The sequence below is a fragment of the Poecilia reticulata genome, chromosome 13, assembly GCF_904066995.2.
Source record: "Poecilia reticulata chromosome 13, P_reticulata-male-v2, whole genome shotgun sequence".
In the NCBI taxonomy this organism is placed as follows: domain Eukaryota; kingdom Metazoa; phylum Chordata; class Actinopteri; order Cyprinodontiformes; family Poeciliidae; genus Poecilia; species Poecilia reticulata.
The window spans coordinates 21,432,966-21,446,893 of record NC_088842.1 but is presented as its reverse complement, the minus strand read 5'-3'; the positions used below and the strand labels follow the sequence as shown (position 1 = coordinate 21,446,893).

General features: G+C 39.3%; 1 protein-coding gene across 2 annotated transcripts; it reads right to left on the bottom strand.

Moving 5' to 3' along the window:
- Nucleotides 1-163: 163 nt before the first annotated feature.
- dhx40 (DEAH (Asp-Glu-Ala-His) box polypeptide 40) lies at nt 164-13,589 on the bottom strand. Of its 2 annotated transcripts, none has more exons than XM_081614404.1 (17): nt 13,323-13,589; nt 5,571-5,716; nt 5,369-5,488; nt 5,032-5,268; nt 4,879-4,945; nt 4,273-4,404; nt 4,078-4,177; nt 3,267-3,353; nt 2,993-3,175; nt 2,830-2,910; nt 2,595-2,752; nt 2,275-2,389; nt 2,077-2,185; nt 1,648-1,742; nt 1,462-1,531; nt 1,137-1,365; nt 164-357 (listed from the first exon to the last, which is right to left on the bottom strand). In XM_081614404.1, the coding sequence occupies exons 2-17, from the start codon at nt 5,631-5,633 to the stop codon at nt 236-238; spliced, it is 1,968 nt and encodes a 655-aa protein (XP_081470530.1). In that variant the 5' UTR covers nt 5,634-5,716; nt 13,323-13,589; the 3' UTR covers nt 164-235. The 2 variants fall into 2 exon arrangements, with proteins under 2 accessions (XP_081470530.1, XP_008424233.2); XM_008426011.3 differs by lacking the exon at nt 13,323-13,589 and adding an exon at nt 6,344-6,713.
- Nucleotides 13,590-13,928: the final 339 nt, after the last annotated feature.

Below are 13,928 nucleotides of genomic sequence, written 5' to 3'. Positions count from 1 at the left end.
AACCTCAAGCCGTCTGTGCAAAGCTGGAGCAGACTTCCTTACACATGGGCTGGAAAAATAATTTTATATAAAGAAAACTTAATCTAATACTTAAGATGAGCTGCCATTTCTCTTCCTTTCCATGTATTGTGAAAGTCTTTGTGAAATAAATACAGATGCAGTGTATATATATTTTTTTTTATTAAAAATTGCTTACAAAGTGCAGATAACATCAAATGAAAACAAGCTATTTCGCTCAGAGAGCTTTATTTTGCCGTCTTTGTTGCTTCCTTTGCAGGTAGCGAGCTCGAGCCTCGCTGACTGTGGCCTCATTGTTGCGTTTCTCCAGTTTCTTCATGACATCTTCAGCAGAAGCCTCTGTGGAAGGACACATTAATTATTCATAATGACCTTTTCAGACAAAAACATGTTACTGACACAAGATTTCAAGTGGACAATTACACAATCCCGATCTTCAGAGTACAGATCTATTGGCCACACCTGATCAAAGAACACCATGGGGACTGAGAAAGGGGCCAAGCAGAGACTGTGCTTAAAGAGGAAACTAAAGCAAACACCACTCTATCTGTATCCTACAAGAGAGCCCTGCAGAGGATAGTGAGGGGAGCTGAACAAGTCATTGCAGTGGCTCTAACTTCTAAGTGTCTCTCTGAGCTGCTGCCATTCAACAAACGGTATCCCAAAATCAAACACAGAACAAATAAACTGCTACACCACTTTCGGACTCGAACTATTCAAATCTGACCATTGCTGTTAAGACATTCACTTAATATATTGTCATTATTTTAAAATGTTTTGATCTGTTCCAAATTCTCTTGTCAACAGATTTTTTTTTTTTTTGCGCAAATCTGTTATAGAGCGGTAACAAACCTTGTTTACGGTTTGTTACACTGAATGACATAATATTGGGAATAAATTGCTTGCATTCTGAGTCGACTGTAGCCACACAAACACAATGCTCCAGGAGATGTTTATATTAGCAAGTAAAATTTCATACAAAGTCAAAACAATTTGGAGTTTTCTTCTTTAATCTTGTTTTAGTCAATTTATGAATAGATTTAATCACATATTAGAAAAAAAAAGAGATAAAACAGAAAACACAACTGTGTAAACATCTAAATTAATACTGTGGACACCTTGTTGTCTTTTCGCCGCTTCTCTGCTCTCCCATTTCACCATCTCGTCTTCTGTAACCTCTTGTCTTGCCACACTGCTCAGCTCATACACATCCACTTCATGGAGTTTGGGTAATAAATCCTTAACCCACTCATAGCGAATAGGACACACCGTCCTGATGTACATCTTGGAGGTCACCAGTACATCATGGAAGATGACCCAGTTCAGCTCGACGTCCTGCTCAAACAACTTAAACAACAACAAATGGCGCTTAGGCAGGTATGTTAACAATAACGTGGGTTTCTGTTGCCGTCTTAAAGTGAAATATAGAAAAAGAATGCTTACTGATGATGACGGATGGATGTGAACCATAGATCCATGGCCGTCCATTGTGCAAAACACTTTTCCAACAGACCTGTTCAAGAAAAAAAATATGGTTGATTCACAACTAAAGCAAATCTAAACAATATGGTAGATTTGAGATTAACAAGCGAGTAGTGAATCCAACCGTCTCGCTAATGTTAGTGATACCTTCTGGCAACATTGGTGAAGTATCCGGTGCAAAGGCACTGTCTGAAGAGTTCACTTTTATTCCCGTCAAAAGTTTCAAAAGGAAAATCTCTCCTCTGAAAAATAAGTTTTAAGTTACGTTTTTCAAAAGCAAAAGATAGATTATAAAACAATGTGATTATATATATATATATATATATATATATATATATATGTAAAAATGCTGACAATTCTGCTAAAAGTCGGTAGTTATATGCACAATAACAATGATAAAAAGCAGAATAAAATTATAAACTGTAATGTATGATCAACAATAGAGGACAAAATAATAATCTGGTTTGATACAACACTTACCTTCTTGTTTTTCCTACTATTATTTTTTATTTGCAAGAGTCAACAAAATATTTAGATTCTCATCCCACATAAAGATGTAGGATGTGGATGTTGTACCTGCTGGAGGCGGAGGAGGATCTCTCTCAGCTGAGTCTCCACACTAAAAGCTGACTTCAGCGCCCTCCAATGGATCCAGTTCTCCTTGCACCAGCCTGATGGCCTGTCGCTGCACAAAGGGGAAGAAAGGGCAAATGTGAATACAAAACATGGACAGACATTTTAGTTGTAGAGCACGTTGCTATATCCTTTCCTTACCTGGATTTGCAGGAGTTAAACACACTAAGAAGAGTGGCAAAATCGTTCATGCTGCCGGTTTTAGCAGCCAGTTCTCTGTGCTTCTTCGCTGCCTCTTTTTGCTTGTCAGGTTGACCTAGAGGGGGAAAAAAAAGAGCAATAAGAGGCACATCTCATGTCTTTATTGAACACCTGTTATTATACTTCTGCACATCATTTTCCAAAGGCCGAAACAGTGGCATTACTAACTATTCCCTTAAGCCATTTCTGATCGTCTTGTTCTCCGAGATACATTTTATTTTTCACTGGAAGTTTTCATATTATAAGAAGCTTCCACCAACCTGGCCTGATGAAGATGTTCTCCACAGACAGCATGGCCGCCACAGGGAGCAGCAGGTCGTGGCAGCCCAGTGAGGCGGATTTAAGCAGAGCCCTGGTGAGACCCGGGTGCAGCGGGAACTCCACCATGAGCTCCCCGAGCTTCGTCACCCTGCCTCTCCTACATCAGAAAGACAACCCCTCATAAAACGTCCGGGAGATCTGCAGACCAGAGGATCGATGTGTTCCAACACTCACCTGTCTATTGCATCAAACTGGTAGAGCTGTTTCAGTGCTTCAAGAATAAACCTTTCCTCTGGACAGTCCAGATAAGGAAACCTGGAATAAATCAACATTACTCACTGAATAATTGATCAACCTTAAAAGGCCGAGAATCAAAGACGCAAAACAAACCGCGTACCTGATGACATCATGAACACCGAGACATTTCAGCGTGAGGATCACAGCGGTCAGGCTCGTCCTCTGAATTTCAGGAATCGTGTATTCCGGCATGCACTTCTCCCAGAATTCCTTGGTATAGATCCGAAAGCACTTCCCAGCTGAGGTTCTCCCAGCTCGGCCCGCTCTCTGTTGAGCCTCGCTCCTGTTCAGAGAAAATCCACACAATACCCAGTTCAATCTCTTTCCTCGTTGACGAGATCCGTCTCAAGACGATGTTTGCCATCAGGATTTACTTTGAAATCGGCACAACCTCCAACACGTCCATGCCCACCCTGGAGTTGTGATTGAGCTGCTTTACGAAGCCGCTGTCTACAATGTACCTGAATGAAATAAAGAAAGGAGAAACGGAAACCTGTCAGAGAGGAGCTAAATTTGAAGGAACCCTATTCCAACCATATTTTGTACTGGCTAGCATAAAACACGTTCCTCAAAAAAAAACAAAAAAAAAACAAACAGTTCTGTGCCACTTTTACATTTTTGATCATTTGTAATAAAGGTCAGTAAATAAAGTGAATAACTTGAAAAACAAAACCCAGCTTCCAGAGCCTCTGCTGTTAACTCACCAGTATTGTACATTAAGTATACACTCATTTGCAGCCCTACTGAAAATATATATAAAAAAACAAAATCCTAATGTTTCTAGCAAACCTGACCTACTTCCAAGTGGCAGAGAAAGCAACTAAAGTTGGGGTAAAGAATTTAGTGACAAACTTTACCAACAGACTAATGGATTTTGACTTGTGACTTTACCTGTAAAGAAACAACTATTTCATAATGTGGGGCTTGTTTTTCTATTCCATCTTAAGAGATGTACCCATATTAAAAGTTGTCTTTTTTCTAAAATTCTCTATAATTCTTCAGTATGAGATCATGAGGTAAATGTAAGCAGTTAAAATGAAAACTGTGTTTCTGAGTTGCTTAATTCAGTCAGATGTCTCATTACTCTGCAACTTGCGCTAAATATATTGTAAGATTTTGGAAAAATGTTTCAACCTGTGGCACATATTTGTTTGGTAAGCTTCCAGGAGGACAAGCTCGACTTACTTAATACCATTGATGGTGAGGGATGTTGCTGCAATGTTTGTGGCTACCACACACTTTCTGATTCCTGGAGGAGGAGCCTGAAAGATCTGCCTCTGCTGATCTGCAACAAGAACAAAAACGGCATTGACAGATTACAGTGCAGCCTGTATCAGCACAAATAACATATAGGTGTGAAAGCGACTTGAGGGGACGTACCAGTGGGCATGGATCCGTAAAGGGGTAAAATGAGAAGACCCTCCACGGTCCGGTCCTGAACGTCGTAGCGGTAGTCTATATTTTCAGCTTTTTCGAACAACAAGTCACAGGCACGCTCAATCTCTGACTGGCCTGTAAAACATAGAGGACAAAGTGAGCAGAAATCAAATTTCCACATTTTGTCACATTACAATCAAATACCTCAGCGCATTTCATTGGGATTTTCATTAGGAAATACTTTCCACAGACTTGTGAGGTAAAAGGAAAATACCAAGGAGAACGAATAAAAATCTAAAAAGTGAGGTCTGAGTGAACTTTTGTAGAATCACATTTCCACAGGGGAAACACTGCCCTGCAGCGTACGTAGACAACACTAAGCTAACCTTCACCTTAATTTCTTTCCATGACCCTTTATGATTTTCATAAGTGCACAACTAATAGTTTCTGTCAAAAGATTCTGCCACCTCAGCTTTTCCAAAATCACTACTGATCAACCATCTTCTAGCACAACCTGTCCGCATTTTGAGGGTTGTGGTAGTACCGTTATAAGATGTGAGAAAAAACCTTTTCAAGAGACTTGCTATAATGACAATTATCACTACTCACCAGTCAAAAACACCAGAATATCGCCAGCCTTTTCACTAGTGTGCACGTCCAGGGTCACCTTCACCACCTGCAAAGCAAAACAATGCAAAAGCCCACAATAAAAAAAATAAAAAAATAAATCACATGGAACTACACATGAATGAGACACAATACCTCTTTGACATAAAAGGTGCTTTCAACATCTTTTGGACCTAGAGCCGTGCCAAACATGGATGATACAGGGAAAACCCTCCCAGGAATTTCAAAGACCGGACAATTGTTGAAGAAAGAAGAAAGTTTATCGGTTTCCAACGTGGCGGACATCACCACCACTTTAAGGGGAAAGGATCGTCCCTTGGTGGCCTCGCGGGGGTTAGAGAAAACCTTCTTTAATAAACCCAAAAGAATGTCCTGTAATGAGAAAAAGCAGCGGCTCAGTGCAACGGAGGGAGAAAGAGATTAAGCACACCTGCAGCTACCGCAGCAGTCCTGCACGATATCGTAAGCGTACCGTGTTCAGACTGCGTTCATGGACCTCATCCAGTATTACAACGCTGTACTGGGAAAGCGCCGGATCTGCCAGGACTTCTCGGAGCAAACATCCGTCTGTCATGTACTTCAGCACAGTGTCCTGCCACACACAGTTGGTTTAGTCATACCGTACATAAATTATTCAGTTTATTTTTCCATGTAGGACAATAGTGATCACTCACTTGTGATGTGAAGTCATCAAATCGCACTTGGTATCCAACCTCTCTGCCCAGAGTGCACTTCATCTCCTGAGCGACCCTCTGAGCTACGGTGATGGCAGCCACACGACGAGGCTGGGTGACGCCAATCTTACCATCCTTACAAAATCCTACTCACACAGAGAAATTAAAAGTAAAAACTATAACATAAAAAAGAAAAATGTTGATAAAACTAACCAGAAACATAGCTATTAAAATAAGCACAGTTCATAAACATTGGAGCTGTTCTATTGCATAAATTTAGAGAGAAAAAAAAAAGTATTTTTAAGTCAAGCAAACACATTATTCCATACACAAAGTTCCTCATTAAAATAAGGAAAGAAAATAAATTATAGACAAATAATTGATTGTATTTGTTTACTTTGGAAGTTTTATTAATTCCCCCAAGTGCAAACACTTGTCATATATGATGGTTTTCTTCTTGAAAGCACTGGTTCCAACCACTAAACCCCAGGAAAGTTCTCCTTATTTGAGATTTGGCGACTGTGAAAATCACTAGAGTAAAATGAATTCACATTCATATTAGTTGGAGTTAATTTAAGCTTTGCTAAAAGATGCATTATCCTGATGACAGTTTTTACGGGTTCATTCAGAAATGGTATTCTGCTGCCCATAACTAGTGGTCATCTGAGCATCTGAGCTGGACCCCGACCGCAACACTGGGGACTAGAGCAGTGAACCCTCACAGGAGGATTTTCGCTAACACTGTAAAATGTTTTGTTCCAGCGGCATCTTACCTGCCTGATGCAGGTACTGAGGAAGCTGTGTGGTTTTCCCGCTTCCAGTCTCTCCGGTCACTATGAGGAAAGTGCTGTTTCTGACCGCCTGAATCAGCTTGTTTTTGTGCTGATATATTGGCAGCTGCTTCGGCTCGCAGTCTTTGGGTGTCCATCTCGTCTGTTTGGACATGACCGGGAACTTTAACTACCGAATAACAAACTAATACACACGGATAGACCTCAAGCTCATCGAGCAAAGTTAAAGTTTCTAACTAAGCTCCGAGGGGGAATAAAACTTCCCAACATTTTAAATCATGCGTTGAAAAGACGACATGATACCTCGAACACTTCCGTACACCGACCTATTCTAATCTGCCATTGGTTCTTCTCTGATCACATGACATGGAAGCATCTACCAAAATAAAATACAATGAGCCAAAATGCCCAAATTTAATTCACACGCCAGACAAAAACACATTTTTAGAACAAAATGTAAAGACGTCAAGGTATATTCAAACATGCTAACCAATAAATAACATACTTGAGTTTGTGTCACAATTTTAAGGAAAGTAACCATATTGTGCTTGCTAAAGACACAGTCACACATTTCATTCAAGGATTCTCTATGTTGCACATCTACAAGTTGTAATTTTTCTTTGTAAATAGTTCAAACTAAACTAAACGCCTACATATTATATGTAGTCAAAGCTTGACTCTCTTGAATATCTGTATGAACTTTGGGCCAATCTAAAAGGAAGATTTTAATCTAATGCTTAAGGTCATTTGAGCCACTCTGAACGTGTAGTCATTTTAGCAAGAATTTTGCTAAACTGCTTCTGAAAGACTTTTAGTGGTAGAAAAAAAATGGGGGACGGAGGGTAAAAGTAGATAGACTGTTGTACATATTTATTTGTACAAGACAAGTGATTCATCATTCTTCCACTTTAGAGCTGTGCTATGTGATGTATAAAAATTGTTTAAGGGGTGTAAATACTTTTGCAAGGCATCTATTGGATATTAAGATCCAATAGATGGCAGTTGTAAATGGCAAGTCTGCCAGAATCAAGGCATCAAGAATAATAATATGCCATAAATGGTTGCTCTGAACAAGGTGCATTTTTATTTCCAGTTCGAAACAGTGACTAAATAATTTCTGAGAATATTGAAACAAACAGGACGAAAACTAGTTGTTCCCCATCTGAATGTTTACAGCAGATACAGAAGAGGTCCACCTGAGACAATGCTCAGAAAGCTGTAAGCTGAAAGTTACAGAGTCAGTGGATCTTTTGAAGAGAAGACATTTATGGTTATGATCTGAAGAAATCCAGACTGAATCCAGGTTAAGAGGTGGAACTGTTGCATTCCTTAGAATGGTGCAGAAAACCTTTTGGTGCAAAAAACCTTCCTTGATATGTTTGGCAAGTAATGTGTGCTGTGCTCTGCAGAAAGAATGCTGGCAGTCATTTGGAAGAAGTGTCTTCAAAACATATAACACTTCAGGCTTTTTACATTTTGTCAATTTACAAAAACAAAACAATGTATTTTGATTAGATTTTCTAGTATAGTGTAGTATAGTCTTTTCACAAAACACCCAATGGAAGCTACTGTAAAGACGACGAAGGACTTTGTTTCTCCTAGGAAATGGTAACAACAAGGGCGTAAGAACAAGTTTATCATTGGGGGGAGACACATATTGGAAACTTGAAAGATCCATAAATAGCTTGAGCAAAAATGTCAAACAATGGTATCATCAACCGTTACTCTAATCTGACCCCTTGTAACGCGTAATCTAACGTGTTACCATTTACAATCCAATAATCAGATTAAAATTACGTATCCAAGTTAAGTATTTGTGATTATTTTTAGAAAACATATTGTTGCTTTCTTCTTTTTCATTGGGGAGATACGTTTCATATGTAACACCAGCAACACATACGTAAACGATGGAGGGAAGAGATGCACATTTTCTAGCTGATGGATGAATTTTTCATTGAGTAATCAAATTACTCTTTCAAAGTAACTATGCCATCCATGGCAATAAACTAACTACACTATAAATCATATGTGTGTAGACCTGTCACAATAACAAATTTTGATTTTTGATAAACAATATTATTGTTGTTTTTAGACCATTTTTAAGTAATAAATGTTAATGGGAAAATTATAATGCAAGAACACAATCTGAAAGATCAGTAAACTTAAAATTATAATGAGCATTTAACACTGCAACTGGAAGGCATTTCAAATATCCAAAATAAATAAACAAAACGACAAATAAAATGAATTTTGAAATCTTTGTAAATAAAATTTTTCTTCAAAAAAAAGGTTTAGCTGAGACCACAGCACCAACCTGAAAGCTTTTATTATACAGTTTTTTGTAGAAAGAAAGAGAAATAAAAAGAGAAGTGATAAATCATGCCAAAGGAAATTATTGAATTTGTTTTAATTTATCATGAGCACGGAGCTCGGTTCATTGTGCGCGTTGAAGCGGACAGGCAGCGGCACGAGCTGATGCCGCCGCATGCGCAGTGTGTCGCAGCGCCTCGTGCATCTCTGGATCTTTGCAACTCGGTGCGGATCACGCGCGCCGCTCTCCCAGGCGGCTCCAATGTAAACCTTAACTATAAACCTTGGGGTTGGTACAGTTTATAATCAGTTAACTCACACATTGTGATTAACATTAGAGTTGCTATCCTGGCTCCCTGGCTGGGCTGGCAGTTTTGACGGGTCTGAATCGCTGCCAACAAAAAACTTCGCTTCATCTCCAAGACGATGAACAAAATGTGTCCTGTTTTTGGCTTTTCCTTGCCCTCTTTTTTCCATCCTTCTCACTTTGCCGCTCCACTCCAATTCGAAAGAGCAGAACAAATTGTATGTTTTTTGAACAATAACCGTTTTTGTTGCTAAGAGATGAGTATGTTTACTGGTAACCAAGTGCCACGAAGTGAACTTCAGATTTTTACTTTAGCGTAATTTGCCAACGGTAAATGTCTTGCATCTAATCAGGTAAGCCATATTTCGAAAGAGCTTTTGTTTTATAAACTACTTGTTATTAATTTGGTTTTAAGAGATAAGCGGGGTTTTTCTGGTAACGAACTGCCACAAAGTATAAATCGAGATTTTTACTTTTGTGTTGAATGCGTGTTTAGTATATTTTCCATTAATGACCAAAAAAATTACTTTTCTGCAAAATTGACCAACTGCACAATTCTTGTTAGTGTAAAATAAGTGGTATTTCAAAAGAGCGGGAGAAACATTTTTTTATCAATAAGAATTTTTGTTGCTATGCTGTTAATCTGTTGCTTAGAGATGATCGCGTTTTCTGGTAACCAAGTTCCACAAAGTTCCATAAAGTAAACGTCAGAGAGAGAGCAGAAGAAATCCTATGTTTTTTGAACAATAACAATTTTTGTTGCAAATCTGTTGCTAAGAGATCAGTGTGTTTACTGGTAACCTAGTGCCACGAAGTGAACTTCAGATTTTTACTTTGGCGTAATTTGCCAACTGTAAATGTCTTGTATCTAATCAGGTATGCGTTATTTCGAAAGAGCTTTTGTTTTATAAACTACTTATTAATTTGGTTTTAAGAGATAAGCGGGGTTTTTTCTGGTAACGAACTGCCACGAAGTATAAATCGAGATTTTTTCTTTTGTGTCGAATGTGTGTTTAGTATATTTGACCAAAAAAAAAAAAAAAAAACGTTTCTGCAAAATTCACCCACTGCACAATTCTTGCTAGTGTAAAATAAGTGGTATTTCAAAAGAGCGAAAAAAAAACATATTTTTTTATCAATAAGAATTTTTGTTGCTACGCTGTTAATCTGTTGCTAAGAGATGATCGAGTTTTCTGGTAACCAAGTTCCACAAAGTAAACATCTGATTTTCACTTTTGCAAAATGTACCAACGATAAATTTCTTGTATCTAAGCTGATGAGCAGTATTTTGAAAGAGCGTATGTTTTATACACTCTTATTATTAATTTTCTCTTAAGAGATAAGTAGGTTTTTTTTCTGGTAACGAACTGCCACGAAGTCTAAATCGAGATTTTTGCTTTTGTGTTGAATTTGTGTTTTATATCTACCACTAATGACAAAAAGAACTAAATTTTCTGGAAAAAAATCACCAACTACACAATTGTTAACAAGTATAAAGTGGTATTTCAAAAGAGCAGAAGAAATATGTTTTTTGAACAAAAACAATATTTGTTATTAATCTGTTAAGAGATGAGTGTGTTTACTGGTAACCAAGTGCCACAAAGTGAACTTCAGATTTTTACTTTTGCAAAAGTAAAAATCAAAAAGCAGAGCACAAACATTTCTAATGTAATTATTGCCCACATTAAAAGTAGGCTTTTTCCTAAAATAAGCTTCTTAGCTATTTTGTTTATTTATTAACCATGTTTAGCACACTGAATGGAGGAAGTCAATGTAAGACAACATGCTAGTTATAGCCCACATGCCACTGGCTGCATTTAGGCTAATATTACAATTATTCGATCTTGATATTGCCTAATGTTTTGTGATACCAAGTATAAGAGATGTTTAAGCAGAATCAACACTAAGCTAACCAACACTAAGCTAAGAAGATAAAAAACTGCAACTGCAAACCAATTGTGCAGTTTGCAGTAATATATATATTATATATATATATTAAAAAATAAATAAATAAAAAAACCTGCAACTGCAAACCACTTGCACAAGTGTTAATCAAATGGGGCAGAAATCAAAAACTCTGGAAAGAATCATAATTCTTTCCAGGAAACTCTCTGCCCCCACTGCTGTTCTGCATAGGTCTGAATCCCCTCAGCCAAATCATCAACGCGAGCCATCCTGTCCTTCCAAACAGACTAAAGGATGGTGGCTCATGGGGTCCTCCAACCCGGAGTCGGTTAGGCACCTTCTGTGGGAGTGTAGCGCTGCTGTGGACCTGTGGGCAAAGGCCGGCTCCTTGCAATTCCCATACTTGCCAGCAAGGGAGGTCCTCGACAGGCAGCTAGTGCTGCACGGGGTGAGCCACCGGAAAACATGAAAAAGGGCCTCATGGAGATGTGGCTCACCCTAGCCACCATATGGACCTCCAGAAACCTGCTGGTAAGCAGGCGCAGGCAGATGCCCACCCACGTTTCTGGGATCCGAATGGTGGCAAAAAAAAGAAAGACATACAGAGCTACAGGTGGCGCGCCTGTAGCTCAAGGACACAGGCACAAAGAAGAATTGCCTGCGCCTATTTGGACGAAGGAGCCGGCGCTCCACGGACAGAGGTCCCAGCAGCGGCGGCCTGGCTCTCCGGGTGAGGCAGGTGGGAAGGAGCAATGGGGGAGGAAAGCCCCTCTGAGCACCATCGCTGTTTGGAAGAACAGGATGGCTCCAAACTTCAACCAGACTGGCCACGGATACCGACTCAAGAATGCAGCCACCAAAAGTCTCCTCCTCTACATGGATGGCATCAAGCTGTACGCCAAGAGCGAGCGAGACATTGACTCACTGATCCGCACCACCAGGACCTACAGCACTGACATTGGGATGTCATTCGGACTAGAGAAGTGTGGCGGATGATTACAAAGAGAGGGAAGGTCATCCACACAGAAGGGGTCTCACTCCCAGAAGGAACAATAGCAGACATAGAGGACAGTTACAAGTACCTGGGAATACCAAAAGCAAATGGCAACCTCGATGAGGTCATAAGGAAAGGAGCCACAGCCAAATACGAGGGGGTACCCAAAAGTTTCCAGAATGACGCTGCTGCACGCGCAGTTTTCGTAGTACATGATTCTGCCGCTAGGTATTTGTTCAACCACGCCTTCTCAATCAGTGTGCCAAGCGGCGTTGATGTGGAAGGTTTCATCTACCCGTAGTGAATTTTCTTGTAAGAGCTGTTTTGTCCAGCCGTCGTTTTTCTTCATGGAGAAGTTCTATGATCAGCGCGCGGCTGAAGCTTTGCTTCCTGCTCGGGAAAAAAAAAACATCGGAAACCACTCACAACTAGCAAGCTACATACTCTGGTAGCACAGACAGGCTACCAGATTCTGGTATATCTTATTGGTCAAAAGACATTTGATTATTGGTCAAAATGCACTGATATAAATTGACTTGCAGTTGAACTGGTTCTACTTCTTTCCAAAACCAAAGTAAATAACAAATAATAAAATAGGACTCAGCAGTTTTAAACTCAATACAGCAGTTTGACCAACAAAAATAAAATCTAAAAACCAAGTTTTGTTCTTGAACAACTCTCTACATCAGTGCAACAGTTTGATCTACAAAATAAATAAAAATTATACTTTTCACGTCTGACACCTTAGCTCCTCACTGTTAACTCAGTATCACTTTCCAGCCCTGCATTCAGTAACTTACCAAACATGAGCCATAAAAAACACTGAAGCAAAAAGCCTAAATGTTTTTATTCTCCTGTCATTTTTAACCGCAAACATTTAATTAAAAATATCTACAGATATGTGTTTCTGTCTCTGCCTCCCTCTGACTGTCTGCAACCTGGTGTTCCTGCATGGATTCATGGATTTACAACAGACACTACAGTAATTTACAGGATCAGAATGTGAACTAAATATAAAAAGTATGTTTTTATCATACAGAATGAGAATTTAAACGACTTCATTTTCAGATGTATACATTATTATACATCTCAACTCTATTTACTTTGTAGCAAAAATTTTCACTAATTTATTTTTAAACTTCTCTGTGCTCTGCTAATGCGCTGTGTGGGCCTTCAAAATAAAAGCATGCGAGTGGAAGATTTTAAAATGCTTCGCAACTGAGGTGAAATTATTGGGGGGGACGAATGTGACTCTCTTCAATATTGAGGGGGGACATGTCCCCTCCGTCCCCCCCGCTTTCTACGCCTATGGGTAACAACGTCTCGCTACAGCAACAGCCTGGTGATATCCACCTTGTTCATCTCTGTGACACAAACAAGTGCATAAAAAAACCACAAGCGCTCCAAGGCTAAGTGTCACCGTATATGCAAAGTGTCTGACTTACCTAGCACATAAATGCTGAAGGGAAGATGGAAAAAAAATCCTCCTTTGATATGTACACAGACATGAAGCTGTCATGGCAAATCAGTGTATTGTTGGTGGCAGTAATGTGAAACGTTGGACGATGTCGCACTGAAGCAGCGTGAGCTTCGTGTTTCAGAGAAAGCAGTGACAGAGACACCAACACAACCAAAATAAAGTCTGTGATGTTGGTCTTCATTGGGTGTTTTTTTTTGTCTTCCTTTGTTGATGTTGCTGAGGATCTGCGTGACAGGTGCAGCAGGTGGTTCTCATTCACTTTAATTGGTCCCAGGAGACAAAAGTCACTACACATACCAGAGACAAATCTACAGCTGACAAATCTAAGTCAGAGCTCTTAAGGAAGCCAGAGATTTTTTTCTCTCTGCCACAGCAAACTGACTGCAGATACAAGTCTGCATTTTCTTCTCATTGTCTGAAAGCTACAGAAGTATTGAACTGTATCTTTACATCAAATTATACATTAAAGCAATTTATTTTTTCATGAAAGTGAAAAAATAAATTCAAGCATTCCAATCAAGCCTTAATAGGCTTGATTGGAATGCAGTATGTACTGTCTTTGCTCAGTTTG

Excerpts from the sequence above, each read along its gene's own strand:
- dhx40 (XM_008426011.3), bottom strand. The coding sequence starts at position 6,515 with ATGTCCAAACAGACGAGATGGACACCCAAAGACTGCGAGCCGAAGCAG. Across the intron at positions 3,354-4,077 it reads CTCACCATCAATGGTATTAA|GTACATTGTAGACAGCGGCT; the intron begins GTAAGTCGAGCT and ends TATTTCATTCAG. Across the intron at positions 1,366-1,461 it reads ACATCCATCCGTCATCATCA|TTGTTTGAGCAGGACGTCGA; the intron begins GTAAGCATTCTT and ends TTGTTGTTTAAG.